This window comes from Octopus sinensis, linkage group LG19, assembly GCF_006345805.1.
Source record: "Octopus sinensis linkage group LG19, ASM634580v1, whole genome shotgun sequence".
Taxonomy (NCBI): domain Eukaryota; kingdom Metazoa; phylum Mollusca; class Cephalopoda; order Octopoda; family Octopodidae; genus Octopus; species Octopus sinensis.
Window position 1 is genome coordinate 31,979,154 of NC_043015.1, and position 16,940 is coordinate 31,996,093.

General features: G+C 40.6%; 1 protein-coding gene across 1 annotated transcript in view; it reads left to right on the plus strand.

The window, feature by feature from the left end:
- Positions 1–9,482, plus strand: part of LOC115222271 (gamma-tubulin complex component 3 homolog) — a 42,607-nt gene extending 33,125 nt beyond the window's left edge. Inside the window, exons 19-26 of the mRNA XM_029792439.2 lie at positions 1,193–1,328; positions 2,700–2,768; positions 3,374–3,509; positions 4,844–4,932; positions 5,542–5,673; positions 6,423–6,563; positions 7,428–7,544; positions 8,786–9,482. Of these exons, the coding sequence (XP_029648299.1) occupies positions 1,193–1,328; positions 2,700–2,768; positions 3,374–3,509; positions 4,844–4,932; positions 5,542–5,673; positions 6,423–6,563; positions 7,428–7,544; positions 8,786–8,950 (985 nt within the window). The 3' untranslated portion in view covers positions 8,951–9,482. The remainder of the gene's footprint in view (positions 1–1,192; positions 1,329–2,699; positions 2,769–3,373; positions 3,510–4,843; positions 4,933–5,541; positions 5,674–6,422; positions 6,564–7,427; positions 7,545–8,785) is intronic.
- Positions 9,483–16,940: the final 7,458 nt, after the last annotated feature.

A 16,940-nucleotide genomic window follows, 5' to 3' on the forward strand; every position in this document is an offset into this window, starting at 1 on the left:
AGATGGTTCTGGGCTCAGTCCCACTGCATGGCACCTTAAGCAAGTGCTCCCTACTATAGTCTCAGGCAAACCAAAGCCTTGTGGGTGGATTTGGTAGACGGAAATTGAAAGAAAGCCCATCATATGTGTGTGTCTTTGTGTCTGTTTCCACTCCCCACCGCTTGACAACTGGTGTTGATATGTTTAAGCCTAAGTACCAGGTGTAAAAGAAAAAAAAAGTACTGGAGTTGACTCATTTGACTAAAAATTCTTCAAGGTGGTGCCCCAGCATGGCTGTGCTCTAATGACTGAAACAAGTAAAAGAAGATACATTATGTGGGAAGGTTTCAACAAGTAGAAAAATTAGCTAAGAGAATAAAAATGACATTGTTATAATGTTACGATAAAAAGCACAAATCTTACTAAATACACCTACTGTATTGGTTGAAATAATTATAATTATAATTTATTTCGCCATTTTTCAGAAGACAACTGACAAATGGTCTTGTTCTCAACTTGAAAAGTGCAGAAATAAATTATTTCAACCAGAGAACCCTGGGTAGCTTTACATGTTACTTTTGACAATCTTTTTCTGAAAAAGTGAAACCGGTCAAGTGAATAAACATCTTTTAAAATTGCATTTTCAAACCTTCTTTCATATATAATTCCACTTGTGCGGTACCTTACAACTTCACTTTGTATACCAAGTGCAGATTGCATTGAATAACCAGCTGGAGGAGGCATCCTCCTGGGGTTAAAATGGTAGTAACGTTGGTTTGTATGGAACGGCTGTGTTGAAGTGACGATAAACATTACCTCTCTCTCTTTCTCTCTCAATTTTGTTTTGATAAAATAAATTTAATCTTTTTTTTCTGAGACTTCTATAATAATAATAATAATATCCAGGATTTTTTGACACTCATACAAACAACAACGTTCATTCGTTATTTCTGTTGTTGATGAAGTATCAGTCTCGTACAAGAGTTGATTTTTTTTTTTTCTCTTTCTCCCTCTGATTTGATTGTTACAATCACGAGAAGCTTCATGTGAGACTGTTCCTAACATCCATTTATCTAGAAATGAAGTGTAGTTAAGTGATGGACAGGGAGGAACCTTGCTTTATTTAAAGGGTCCTTTCATTTTTAATGCTCATATTCTTTTATATATCATAAAAAACAGTCGTAATGTGAAATATTTATCTGGGTTTCTTCAGGACCGAATTAGCAAAACCTGCCAACACCCTCTACCCTCACAACTTGACTGGGATTCTGGAAGCTGCAGTCCGAGCAACAAATGCACAGTTTGATGACAGTGATATTTTAGATCGTTTGGATGTGAAAATGATGGAGGTTTGTGTATATATTTTATTGTTTGTTGTTCTTAAATACATATATTATGGATTGAGGCGAGCTGGCAGAAACGTTAGCACACGGGGCGAAATGCGTAGCTGTATTTCATCTGCCGTTACGTTCTGAGTTCAAATTCCGCCGAGGTCGACTTTGCCTTTCATCCTTTCGGGGTCGATAAATTAAGTATCAGTTAAACACTGGGGTCGACTTAATCTGTTTGTCTGTCCTTGTTTGTTCTCTCTCTGTTTAGCCCCTTGTGGGTAGTAAAGAAATAGGTATTTTGTCTGTCTTTACGTTGTGAGTTGAAATTCCGCCGAGGTCGACTTTGCCTTTCATCCTTTCGGGGTCGATAAATTAAGTAGCAGTTACGCACTGGGGTCGACGTAATCGACTTAATCCCTTTGTCTGTCCTTGTTTGTCCCCTCTGTGTTTAGCACCTTGTGGGTAGTAAAGAAATATATATTATGGATTGATATTTGGATTGTTGGAGTTCTCTCTTATTTTCAATTCGTTGTCTTTAACCCTTTTCTTACCATAATTTTGTTGAAATATTCTTTAAAATAAGAATTTCGTGAAATGACTTGTGTTCATAATTAAGATAATGTTTGGAACATAAAGTGACATGAAATTTCAGTGGCAGATTTTAATTTTGATCATATTAAAAGGGGAAGTTTGAGTTGTAGTGGTTCAGCAAAAGAGACTGATAGGATAAGTGTCAGACACTAAAAAATATAAGTACTGGGGTTGATTTGTTCAACTAAACCTTCTATGGCGGTGCTCCAGCATGGCCACAGTTTCAATGACTGAATCAAGTAAAAGTTAAAATGTGTGTGTGTGTGTGTGGAAGACAACCACCCATTCCAGTGTTGCATAGAAGCACCCAGTGCACTCTGTAAAGTGGTTGGTGTTAGGAAGGGCATCTAGCCATGGCAACCATGCCAAAACAGACATGGAGCCTGGTCAGCTCCTGTCAAACCGTCCAACCCATGCCAGCATGGAGAAGGGACGTTAAATGATCATGATGTGTGTATGTGTATAATATGTCCCCTTGTCTTAACATTACATGATTGTTGTAAATGTCATCCATTATTTCCAATATTTTGTGGAAACACGTCTGATCACGAGGAATCATTACCTTGCTTGAAGAGAAGTAAAGGTTGACAACAGGGCAAACAACCTGTTGCAGACAATCTACCTTGGTCAACTCCATTGAGCACATACGAAATTGGAAAAGATATTAAAAACAACAATAATGCTGATGCATGTAAGACTTGATTCATTGAGCCGTGTTGTTTCTCTACATTGTTATGCTATCTCTCTCTCTCTATCTCTCTCTCTCTCTCTACTTGTTGTTTATCTTCTTCTTTGCAGGTTTCCTCCCAAGACACAGGCTGGGATGTCTTCAGTTTATACTATCATGTTGATGGACCAATTAAAACTGTAAGTTATTTCTTCTGACTCTGTTATTAATGATTGAGTTATCTTTAATCTTTTGAGCTTATTATATTTAGAAAACAATTGCAGCGTGGAAGGTGTTTATAAGCCATTTAAGAAACACACAAAAACCGTTAGATTCACTTCAACATTTAAATTTAATTTGTCAAAATATTTTCGTCGCTTTGGGACCGCGACCTGTTCACTGACAAAACTTTGTGCTGCACGAAGTTTGACAAATTAAATTTAAATGTTGAAGTGAATCGAACGGTTTTTGTGTGTTTCTTAAATGGCTTATAGGCACCTTCCATGCTGCAATTGTTTTCGTTCCAGCACATGATCTCAGATCAGGTCACTCGCTATGCAAGTACATCTCCATAATAAACATATTTTTAATTACAAATTATAAAAAGATTGTGAGTTAGAGTTGCCTACTGTCTCTTGATGGCATCTCGGGTATAAAAACATTTAATTTAGAACTTCTATTTTTCATGTTTCTTTTGTTGTCTAATTATCGTTAGTTGCTTTATGTTTAATGTCTTTATTAATTCCTGTTCTCTTATTTCATTGTTTCCCTGTCTGTTTCATGACTGTCCTCTCGTTATCGTTAGGTGTTCTATGATGAGTGTGTTATCATGTACCTGAAAGCATTCAACTTCCTTTGGCGTGCTAAACGAATGGAACATATTCTTGCGACAGTCTGGAAAGGACTGCTTTTCAATGCAAAAAGCTATCGCCAGTTACCAGGTGAGATAAGTTTTTGCGTCTTCCCCACTGAAATCTAGCTTCTGATGTGTTTTTATGTTTGGAAGAAGAGTGCTTATCACAGCCACAAGGCTATTGCAGGACCTCTAAGGTCAGAGAGATTAATTATATTCTTGAACGATTACAAATTGACAGCTGCAGGAAAAACATGGACTGAGGATAGTGGTGTGTGTGTGTGTGTTCTAGAAGAGTAGGCACAATATGAGTGACAGACATATAAGTCAAATAGGTTTGGGTGGAAGTGGCACCAGAGTAGCTAGCTCCAAGAAAAGAGACAGACAGAGACAGTGCTGTAGTAGTGGTTATGGCAGAAAAGTTGCTGGGGAGATAGCAATGAAGGTAGAGGACCACTGTGTTGGTGTATGGAAGAGCATGTGGAGGGCCTACAACTGTGATTCTCAACTAAGGTCCACATGTCCCTTGGGGGTCCATATAAGATTTTATTGTTAAAACTTACACTCTCTCTCTTCTACTTGTTCCAATCATTTGACTGCCATGCTGGAACATCACCTTTAGTCGAGCAAATCGACCCCAGGACTTATTCTTTGTAAGCCTAGTATTTATTCCATTGGCCCCTTTTGTTGAACTGCTAAGTTACAGGGATGTAAACACACCACCGTCGGTTGTCAAGCGATGTTGAGGGGACACATATATACGATGGGCTTCTTTCAGTTTCCATCTACCAAATCCACTCACAAGGCTTTGGTCGGCCCGAGGCTATAGTAGAAGACACTTGCCCAAGGTGTCATGCAGTGGGACTGAACCCGGAGCCATGTGGTTGGTAAGCAAGCTACTTACCACACAGCCACTCCTGTGCCTATGTGCAATAAATTGGTTATGCTTCTATAATACACAAAATATTTTAACAAATTTGTTAATACAATTCTTAATATCTAATTATAAAACTATACGGTTTTTATTTTTGAAACATCAAACAGCTATGAGGGTCCATTCAATTAAATTAGGGATCAAAGGGGTTCATAATTAGAAAATGGTTGAGATTCACTGTCCTGCAGTGTGGTCACATTTAACAATGAAGGCAGTGGGTTTATAGTATGATATTGTAAAGGCCTACCTTGATGAAACATTGATTGCTACCATGTGTTATACAGTGGTGAAGATAGAGCACCTACAGAGTGATGTATGACAGTGCAGGTAAAGGACCTACAGGGTGGTGTATGGCAGTGGAGGTAAAGGACCTACAGGGTGATGTATGGCAGTGGAGGTGTATGGTAGTGAAGGTAGGGAACTTGTAGAGCCATGTTGATAATATTGTCGTATGTCTACAAAGTATTTTTCCATTTTTGAATTTCCAGAATTGAAGAATCCTTTGCACCGATGCCATGTCCAGTGTTCTAAAATGGTGCAGTTCATAAGCCAACTGCAGTATTACATAAACTTTGAGGTAAGCAGTATTTCTGGTCACCCTTGCATCCGTGATGTATAATAATAATAATAAAACATTGTGTACAGTGCTCAGGTGCATTACAACTCATCTAAAGTGTATGTATAGTACATAGGGTAATGTACAAGCGTCAGGAAAAGAACAGTGCATGAGTCATGACATACACATATGTGTATGAGTATGGAAGGGGGGCAATCAGGTGTAGTTTCGGCGGATTTTGGAAAGCATGAGGGCCTTAAAGGATGCAGTGTCATGGCAGTCGACAACTGACGCAGGCAGTTTGTTCCATGCTTCAGCAACTCTGAGCGTGAAAAAATGTTTCCGAAAGTCATGGGAGCTGTGCTGTTTTCTGACTTTGTAGGCATGTCCAGGGTTAGATAAATGCATTCAACAAAAATGTTTATGAAATCTTGTTAGATTATGTTTTACTTTATCATGAAGCTTGTGTTGATAGAACTTACTGGTGTTTCTCCACCTGTCTTAGAGCCATTTCTATGTGATACCAAAAGGAATAACTGTTTAATTACTTGAGCTTATTTATCTCTTGAATTTGTGGCTGGGAAGAAATATGTTGAGTCGAGATAAAGAGTTGTCCGTTCTTCTTTCTAGGTTCTGGAATGTTCTTGGGATAAATTGGTGAATGAAGTGAAGAAATCTAAAGATTTAAATGACATCATAAAGGCACATGATTTGTTCTTGGAAGAAATTACGACCGGATGTTTATTGAACAAAGACTCTTATGTAAGTTGTTGTTGTTACTGTTGTTGTTCTTACAATCCATCTTTTAAGATGTACCTCATCCCAAATTTGGTCCATCAGTTATATGACAGATGATAGTTCCAGCTGTGACCATCACCTGGCTTGAAACTATCATCAGACTTAGCTGACTGCTACATTTTCTTTATCTGCTTTTGAGATTATTAGTGACAGGAGTTGAACTCGTGTGTGTGTATATATGTTGTTGTTGTTAGTATCCTCTTGTCATTCAGATTTCTCTGTCCAATGTAATTCTTATTCATCATCATCATTTAACGTCTGCTTTCCATGCTAGCATGGGTTGGACGGTTCGACTGGGGTCTGGGAAGCCAGGAGGCTGCACCAGGCTCCAGTCTGATCTGGCAGTGTTTCTACAGCTGGATGCCATTCCTAACGCCAATCACTCCGTGAGTGTAGTGGGTGCTTTTTACGTGCCACTGGCGGCTGGCAAACGGCCATGATCGGATGGTGCATTTTACGTGCCATTGAATTAGTCATGCACTATGTCACAGCTTTGAGATTTCAATGATGTGATTGTTTTAGAATGACATTGCAGGTTAAGTGTGAGAAGTCAGATCTGGCCAGATTGAAGATACAACAGGAGATTATTTTGGCCGGATATGGTCAGTTAAATACTAAAAAGTGTAACCTTAACATTTCCTATTCCAGTGTTCATGTTTCCAACATTCTTACAAATTGGATTCCATCTTGTTTTGTTCTTTTTTTGTCTACAGAAAATCTCAGAACAGCTTCGTAGTATTTTTGATTTAATTATCAAATTCCAAGTTGAACTGGAAAAGATGTATAAATTAATTAATGAGGAGAAACTAAGACGGGCAGAGATTGAATCTGCGAGAAAAAGGAAAACAAATAAGGTAAATGTATTTCTCATAATTTTAGATTTTACTTTAACTATTTTATATACGTATATGTGGAGGCGCAATGGCCCAGTTGTTAGGGCAGTGGACTCGTGGTTGTAGGATCGCGGTTTCGATTCTCAGACCAGGTGTTGTGAGTGTTTATTGAGCGAAAACGCCTAAAGCTCCACGAGGCTCCGCCAGGGGGTGGTGGCGATCCCTGCTGTACTCTTTCGCCACAACTTTCTCTCACTCTTTCTTCTGTTGGCCTGCTCGCTTAGCCAGCGTCATTTGGAGGCTAAAACAATGTGAAGCGCATTGTGACCAGCGATGTGTAGCAACATCTGATAGCCTGGTCAGTCACGGTGATCACGGTCATATACATATATAAAGTGTGTGTGTGTTCATTAGCAGTGTATCTTGAAGCCACTTCAGTCAGAAATAGTTGCCTATAATGTATTGGGTTAAAATTCTTTAGCCAGATAACTGACCGCTGGACTCATACCATGCATTTTATGGATTGTAGGACATCCCACAAATATCGTTTCTGTTTTTTTTTTTACCTGATCCAAGGGGCTTCCACTCTGTATTATAAGCTGTTTTTTATAGCTGAATTCACTTTGAGATACATTATTAGTAAAGGTTTATACATTTCTTGATGTTTGTACAATTGCATTCTAAGCATACAGGGTGTCCCTAAAACATGTAAAAACTTTGCTGTTATTTGTAACAAGTCAAACAAACTTTATTCATTGATAAAAGTTTGAATGTTGTTTACCAAAGTGAGACAATCTTGTTTTCTGACCCTCACTACCTTTCGTTTCAGTAATTCACTGGGGTAGATTTTAATCAACACTATCTGGGTTTTTTTCTGTTTTCTAGGGTGCATGGGCCTTAACTGCTGCTGAAGAAGCTCATGACGCAAAGATGCGAGAGATGTTCCAGGCAAAGGTCCACAGCTGTACCACCGAATTTAATGTATTGGGCACCACGTATGAGGTAGGTTGGCTAGGTTTGTTGCACCCTGTTGTATACACTGTGGGTTTGCTGCAATTCTTGTTCAGACTGTAGTATGTTTGTGGTATTAAGAGCAATGTGTGTGGATGTTTACACAGGTTGTAGTGTGACTTGGATATATAGAGTGTAGTGCACGTGTGGTGGTGGTTTGACTTTGGTACAGATATAGTTTAGGTGGGGGGGGGGGCTATTGTTAAGAGTGTGGTGGGATTGAGGTATAAGTTGTAGCATGTATATTGTGTGGTACGATTAGCGTATATGTTGTAGTGTGGTGTGTGTGATTGTGGTAAAGGGCACAGTGTGTGTAGCGTGACTTGGGAATAGGCCAGCTTGGGTTTAGAATATGAAGTGTGTGACAACTGTTACATAGGTGGTTGTTGTAACGTGCGTGTAAGAAGTTCTCTCTGCAGTTATGAGGCTCTGAGTTCAATACCATTATGTGATGATGGTGATATCTGTGTGTGTGTGTGTATATATAAATTAGCAGCAGCGCCAGCTTTGTAAACATTGACCACATACTCTGGTGTCTTGAAAAATCGCCCCCCTCCCACCACCAGGGTTGCGATCAGGAGATCAGCAGGTTAAACTGTAAATAAGCTGCCAGAAGGCAACAGGAGAAGCCACCACAGTATCATTCCTAAGGAAAAAGAGTTATGAATATTCAGACTTTGGCAAAAGGGGTCCATAATTTCCAATGCCTGCAGGAATGACACAGGGTGGGTGGGGGTGGGGAGAGAATACCAGAGTGAGGACGAGAGAGGGTATTATAGTGTTTTTGTACAGTGTGTTTGTATTGTATGACATTTAGTACAATGTGTGTGTATATCATATACTGTTTGGAACAATATATGTATATCACAATGTTTGGTACAATGTATGTATATCAGAGTGTTTGGTACACTGTGTGTATATTATATAGTGTTTGGTACAATGTATGTATATTATATAGTGTTTGGTACACTGTGTATATATTATATAGTGTTTGGTACAATGTATGTATATCATAGTGTTAGGTACAATGTATGTATATGACTTTGGTATTGTGTGTGTATGGTATACAGTGTTAGTATATTGTATATTGATACAGTGTATTATATTATGCTATATTATATTAATGCATGTGTGCGTTGAGAAATTCTTCAAATGCTGCTCTGACAGCAATGACGTTTGAGGCAGGAACGAATCCTTTCCATTCTTTGCTTTTTTTCTTCCTGTATTTACAGTCAATGGTTCAGCGGTTCCTGGATTTGTTGGGTATCAGTAAATTCAACGTGGACCACAAGTTGCAGTATCTCTGTTACAGATTGGATTTCAATGAGCATTACAAGACTCTTGGCTCAATGAAAGGCATGTACAGCCAATATATTAATGGCATTGAGACATATTAATGTTCTGTAAACTGGCAGAAAAAAAAATCTTTCTCACTTGGTCAATTAGCGGGGCCCATATTAATGGGAATTCGTGACCAAGCAACAAATACAGCTTCTTGAAAATTAGCTACAATTAACACAACGACATCTGACAACAGTACTTGTACATGCACCACAAATGCACACTCATGCATAAGCACACATGCACACCTGCACACAGGTGTGCACATGTGCATGCGTGCTCACACACACAGTTGTTTTATTCAGGTTATAAATAAATTGTATTTGCGTGTATGTGCTGTATGTGTGTGTGTGTATGTGAGCTGGTATATGTGTGTGTATGTGTGCTGTGTAAGTGATATGATCCTGAGTCTGTGATACAGGTTTGGTTCCTGGTTAAGCAATTTCATTTACACCACCACCAAAGTATGCTGAGGTCATCAACAAACTGGAAAGTGTTGCAACTCGTCTCAGTGACACCTAGTGCCTACATGAGCCCTAAATTTCTGACCCATTAAAGGTTGTTATAGAACATTTTAATTTCAATTTCCTATTGTTGTTGTTGTTGTTGTTAAGCTCTGGGTCAGTCCTGATCCAGCAGATCTGTGTTCCAACCATGACCATCTTGCCTTTTATACAAATATAATGTCTCATTGAGACCTTTCTTTTCAAAGATGATGTGTGTGATTTCATGGAGATTTGACTGCTATTTTTAGCAAGTCAGGTGACTGTATAGAAGCTGTATATTTGTGAATATATTGTGTATGTGGTCTGATCAATAAGTGTTCGGACTGTTGCCATAGTTACAAAGCTAAAGTATGCAGAATAAATGCATTTGGCAAAGACTGATCTTGAACTCTGCTGAACATGCACACTAAGTTTTAACGTCCTAGCTCACTTCCTCTGTTTACAGCAGTGCTTGGAAGGAAGGTGTGTAGTGTGTGATTGCCGCATTGACCATGATGGAAAAAGTTGAGCAAGGAAATCTGCATCAAATTTTGCCAAAAGCTTGGCAATACCTGCTCAGAGGCCTATACATATGTATATTGTTATATTTTTGTTTATTATATAGACAGCACTGTGAAGTGCTCAGATAGACAACCTGAGTCATTAGATACATACATATATTATATCTAAAAGAATTCAGGTAGGTTCAACAATTTAGAATAATAATACAAGATTTACTCAACCATAAAACTGGTTTTTGCAAATTATTAAAATATATTTAATGCATCACTCATTAGAATATTTAAAGAATATTAAAAATTTAAAGATACATAAATATATAAAAATATAATCGATTGAAAAAATGGTTTGAAAATTTGGTCTTTTCTCATTGTCATTTGGCAATATAATCCAGTTAAATGTTTTATGCTTCCTAAATTTCTGTGCTTGTCTGCTAAATTTTCTATTGGAAGTGGTAGGGAACAGTTCTATGCTCAGAATTTAGCTCCACTGTTGAGCAGGCACAGCAGTTAGTGAATGAGTCCGTCCACTTTGCCATCAAAACATCATCATCATCGTTTAACATCTGCTTTCCATGCTAGCATGGGTTGGACGATTTGACTGAGGGCTGGCGAACCAGATGGCTGCACCAGGCTCTAATTTGATCTGGCAGAGTTTCTACTGCTGGATGCCCTTCCTAACACCAACCACTCTGAGAGTGTAGTGGGTGCTTTTACGTGCCGCCGGCACGAAGGCCAGTCAGGCGGTACTGGCAACGGCCATGCTCAAATGGTGCTTTTTATGTGTCACCTGCATAGGAGCCACTCCAGCGGCACTGGCAACGACCTCGCTCAGTTCAACTCACTTTTATACACATTGGGATGCATCCAGCTCCACTTTCTGTTCTTGAGCTTGAAATGGTATTGCAAATCCTTCAGATTGTTAGATGAACAGAAGTTAGCAATTTTGCTTCCATTATCCGTGTTTGTCCCCCTTCACCACTTGATAACCAGTGTTGCTGTGTTTATGTCCCTCCTCTCTTAGCAGTTTGGCAAACGAGATCAATAGAATAAGTACCAGGTTTAAAAAATCAAAGTACTGGGATCGATTCATTTGACTAAAAGATTCTTCAAGGCGGTGCCCCAGCATGGCCGCAGTGCAATGACTGGAACAAGTAAACGATAAAAGGTAAAATCTTATGTGGTGTTAGCTCATCACAGCCCATAACACCGCTATGTGGTGTTGGTGGAGAGGATGACAGATGAGGTGGGCGGAAGTAAGGCTTGCAGGGGCCGGCGGAAGAGTGAAAGGTGTATGCGTGGGCAGGAAGCACATATGGTCAGTTCCAGCAAAGAGGGCAAAGCGACAAGACGTGTTGAATTCGTGAAAGTGACCACTGATTTCGCCGAGGTAAGGCCTTTTGTATATCTTTCTCCTGTTGCTTCCTTTTCTGTTTTCCTCTTCATCCATCACACTACAAGCTATTTTGGCCCATAAAAAAAAAACCAATGATGTGTGTTGTCCGTATTTCAAACGAGATGATCAAACCATTTTGTGGTGACACAGATGTAGTCGCTTGGTTAAAGAAGATGAAGTTGGTGGCAAAGCTCCACGGTATAAGCAACCTAGCGAGTTTTATACCGCTGTACTTGGATGGTTCAAGCGTTGGCGCTGTACCTAGAGATGGAAGAGAAGGACCAACTTAGCGTGGAGAAAATAGAAATCCGTTTGATGGAGGCCTTTGCTGAGGGAATGTTTGAGGCATACGCTCGCCTGGGGAAGAGGTTGATGTATTTGCAAATGAACTCAGGAGATTGGCTAAACTGGTGGGATATGAGGGAGAATCGCTGGACCGGACAGTTAAGTTGGCGTTTGTGACTGGCTTTCCCGACCACATGTCGGTCGAGTTGCAGAAGCTGCTGAACATTCAATCGATGGCGATGGCAGACATTGTATCTCGGGCTCGCGTGCTAGTTTCGTGCTGCAGAACGATGTCTGTAGCAGCGACTGCAACAATGAAGAATGGCCGAGCAAGGAGCAGTGGGGAGGGGTCGAAGAAAGAATGCGTGTGGCCATTGAAAGGACAGTGTTTCTTGTGTCAGGGCCCGCACATGGTGCAAGACTGCGAGTTACCCAAGCCTGAGGTCATTTGCTACTGGTGTCGAGAAATGGAGCATATAGCCAGCGAATGTCTGCGGGGAAACGGTCTGAGGGGGACTACTTGCGCCGGTAGTTGTCCCTTTGGATCAATAGAGGCACGTTTATCGTCATTTCTTGTAGTTGATATTCTGGTTGAGGGGAAGATGTCGCGAGCCCTTGTGGACACGGGCTGTACGACAACTCTGATGACTCCAGAAGTGGTAGAGACGTGGAGTGGAGTAAGCAGTCGACAGAAAAAAGGTATACTGCAAAGGTGTTACAGATGCACAGATTGTGGTGCAGGGAATAAGGCCGACACTGCGAGCAATTGTAGTTGGCCACTTGGTGGACGAGATTGACGTGGTGATGGGGATGGATGCAATTACCCGTTTGGGAGGTGTCACTGTTAACGAGGCTGGTGTAATGTTCGGGTTTGTGGGGAAACCGTGTATGGCGAGACCATGCACTGGGGAACTGTGAAGAAAAGCATGCTGCACACGCCATTGAAGAGCAGGACTTTCGGGCTGTCTTCGATGGCCAGAGGTGGACAGTGGAGTGGCACTGGAAGGAAGAGCCCCTGACGTTAAAAAATAAAGTGGGCTGCTGTCAGCATACTCTAAAAGGAGATGCCAGAAGTGAGTTCGAGGGGGAGGTGGAGCGGTGGATTAAGGAGGGCATATTGATCGCTTGGGAAAAAGAAGAGAGTGGAGTCCTGCCACTGATGGCGGTGATACAGCCCACAAAGCATAAGGTTAGACCAGTGCTTGACTTCCGAGAGCACAGAGCAACAAGACGTGTTGAATTCGTGAAAGAGTGAAAAAGCTGATTTTGCCAAGGTAAGGCCTTTTGTATTTCTTTCTCCCGTTGCTTCCCTTTTCTGTTGTCCGTTTCCTCCGTCACACTTCATCTGATATGGATCCCAGTTGAGAACCCCTGCTCGGGAAAGAGGGAAAGTAGCCAACGCTGGTGGTTTGAACTCGGTCTATGAAGGGACATAACTCATTACTCTTTACTCTACTCTTTTACTTGTTTCAGTCATTTGACTGTGACCATGCTGGAGCACTGCCTTTAGTCGAGCAAATCGACCCTGGGACTTATTCTTTGTAAGCCCAGTACTTATTCTATCGGTCTCTTTTGCCGAACCGCTAAGTAACGGGGACGTAAACACACCAGTATCGATTGTCAAGCAATGCTAGGGGGACACACAGACACACAAACAATACATATACATGACAGGCTTCTTTCAGTTTCCGTCTACCAAATCCACTCACAAGGCATTGGTCAGCCCGGGGCTATAGCAGAAGACACTTGCCCAAGTTGCCACGCAGTGGGACTGAACCCGGAACCATGTGGTTGGTTAGCAAGCTACTTACCACACTGGCTGAATCACCCCAGGAGCTTTCAGTAAAAGGAGAAATGTCTTGTAACACAGGCGCAAGACCACAGGGAGTGGGGGAGGGCGTAGTGGACTAGACTGACCCCCACCACCAATGCAGTAAGACCTTATGTTGGAGGGGGGTAGAATAGGTTGACTGCTCCAACTCAGGAGGATTGTTACTCTTTTATTCAGATTACTCTGTCAACTCAATGGTTAGAGTGTCTAGCTCACGATCATGAGATAGTGAGTTCGATTCCCAGACCGGGTTGTGTGTTGTGTTCTTGAGCAAGACACTTTATTTTATGTTGCTCCAGTCCACTCAGCTGTAGAAATAGTTGCAATGTTACTTAGTGTCAAGCTGTATTGGTCTTTCCCTTTCCTGGACTTGTGCCTTGGAGAGTAACTTTGTAGGTGCAATTCCATGGTCATTCATGACTGAACGGAGTCCCTTAGATTAAATTATTCACAATTTCTCATTACTCTTTTACTTGTTTCAGTCATTTGCCTGTGGCCATGCTGGAGCACTGCCTTTAGCAAATCAACTCCAGTACTTATTCTATCGGTCTCTTTTGCCGAACCTCTAAGTTATGGGGACATAAACACACCAGCATCGGTTGTCATATGTGTGTGTGCATGTGTTTGTCCCACCCAACATCGCTTGACAACTGATGGTGTGGTGTTTACGTCCCTGCAACTTAGCGGTTCAGCAAAAGAGACTGATAGAATAAGTACTAGGTTTCCAAAGAATAAGTCCCGGGGTCGATTTGCTTGACTAAAGGTGGTGCTCCAGCATGGCCACAGTCAAATGACAAACAAGTAAAAGAGTATGCTCTGCTTCTCAAAAAAGGTTGCCCATGCTGAATTTGACCCTTTGGCATTTAAACTGGCCCCAAATATTCCACTTATTTTATGTTCAACAATGTCATTCTAAAAATAAACTACCACATCCATTGAAATTTGAAAGCCGTGAGATAATGTCTAATTAATTCCGAACAATGTGAATAAATAAGCATTACAATTGACAGAATGATGTGAATGCCAAAGGGTTGAGGAGCATGGGACCTAGTAAAGGTCATCTTCAGAGGAATGTACCCTCTGCGTATGTATTTGTTTGTCCTGTCGATTTGGTCTTCTAACAGCGACTGTTTTGTGTGAGTGGCTGGGGTTTATTGAGCTCAGTACAACAGGCCTCTCTATGTGAGACGATATTCTTGTATGTTTTATGAGTTTCAACCAGTAGAATGTGGCTATATTAAGGCACTGCCATGTGTGGTAAGAAGCTTGCTTCCCAACCACATGGTTCCAGGTTCAGTCCCACCGCATGGCACCTTGGGCAAGTTGTCTTCTTCCATAGCCTTGTAAATAGATTTGGTAGATACAAGCCGAAAGGTTGTTGAATACATGTATATATGTGTGTGTGTGTATATATATATATATATATATATATATATATAGGCGCAGGAGTGGCTGTGTGGTAAGTAGCTTGTTTACTAACCACATGGCTCCAGGTTCAGTCCCACTGCGTGGCACCTTAGTGTCTTCTACTATAGCCTCGGGCCGACCAATGCCTTGTGTGTGGATTTGGTAGACGGAAACTGAAAGAAGCCCGTCATATATATGTATATATATATGTTTGTGTGTCTGTGTTTGTCCCCGTAACTTACCGGTTCGGCAAAAGAGACCGATAGAATAAGTACTGGGCTTACAAAAGAATAAGTCCCGGGGTCGAGTTGCTCAATTAAAGGCGGTGCTCCAGCATGGCCGCAGTCAAATGACTGAAACAAGTAAAAGAGAATATATATATATATATATAGTGTGTGTGTCTGCACTTGTCCCTCCCCTGCTGCTTGGTAACCAGCACTGATGTGTTTACATCCTGTAACTTAGCAGTTTGATAATAGAGAGCCTGATGCAACTCTTTGGATCCATCAGATCTTTGTCAAACCAGTCAACCCATCCCAATGGGGAACATGGATGTTTAAAAAGCTGGTGAGAGATGAATACTATTTAATAGACACAATACACGTTTTTTATGTGCTACTAATAGTTTCATATGTTGAGAAATACCTGAAACATATTTTACTTTTCCCTTTTTTTAACCTTCCACGTTTTCTATAGACTTTCTTCTCAACTTTTCACATTTCTTCTGTCATTCAATTTTTAGTTCATTATGACATCTGGTTTGTGCGTGCCCAATGAACATATTTGAGATATTTCTCAACATATGAAACCATTATTTAGCACATAAAAAAACATGTATTGTGTCTATTAAATCCATAAATATATAAACGGCAAAATGTCTGTGTGTGTGTGTGTGTGTGTATCCTTTACAAATCCATAATTTTTTAGTTAGAGGGCTCGCACTTTCTATGGTCATTCAAAACCGTCCAAGGGTGGTCGTGCACATCTTTACATTTCGCCAGCCACTCTGCAAAGCCATTAAAAAATCAATAGAAGTGAATTTTCTATCCAAAACCCAATCAAAATGCGCCAATTGAATGCCAGCTAGCTGTATGTGATTGGTCGGAGATTTGGACAGTACTCGCGTGTATGTGCGCACGCATGCAGTTGTATATGCATGCACTAGCATTGCCGGGTCATAGTGCTAGTAGTATATATATTGCATGACATCCACCACATTTGTGTGTCTAAATTTGATTCAGGCAAGGCCAAACATTTGGCCAAGATCAATTTCTAAAGCTCTGTGGAATTTCTTAGGTTAAATATATTAATGATAATAATAATAATGACTTTCACTGGCCATATCTTATTTCTTAAGCTGGCAAGCTGGAAGAATCATTAGCAGGCCAGGCCAAATGCTTAGCAGCATTTTGTCCGTCTTTACATCCTGAGTTCAAATTCTGTGGAGGTCAATTTTGGCTTTCATTCTTTCAAGGTTGATAAAACAAGTACCAGTTGAATATTGGAGATGATGTAATTGACTTATCCCTCTCCTCTGAAAATGCTGAATTTGTGCTGAAATTTCTACTTATAATAATAATAATAATAATGAAATTATTGTATACAGTGCTCAGGTGCACCACAACTTGTCAGAAAGTGCGTATAAAGCATATGCAGTAATGTACAGATGTCTGGAAAGCGAACAATGCATGAGTCAGATACATGCTTGTGTGTGTGTATGGAGGGGAGAAAATCAGGTGTAGTGTTGGCGAATCTCAGGAAGCATGGACGTTTTGAAGGATGCAGTGCTCCAACAACTAACAACTGATGCCGGCTGTTTGTTCCATGCTTCAGCAACTCTTAGCATGAAAAAATGTTTCCGAAAGTCATGGAAGGAGCTGTGCTGTTTTCTGACTTTGTAAATATGTCCACGGGTGGAGTTTGAAAAGGTGCTCAGAGTTATTGTTTGTAAGATGGTTGATAATTTTATGGGTGTCTGCCAAGGCAGCTGGAATCAACATCTTACTTCCTATTCGTGTTCCAGTAGGAAAGGCTTTTGTCATTAAGGATGTGTTTAATATGACATGGGATTTCAAAATCTTCACCAACATGGCAGTGCTTGGTGGAGTTTGAATTCAGCAATGT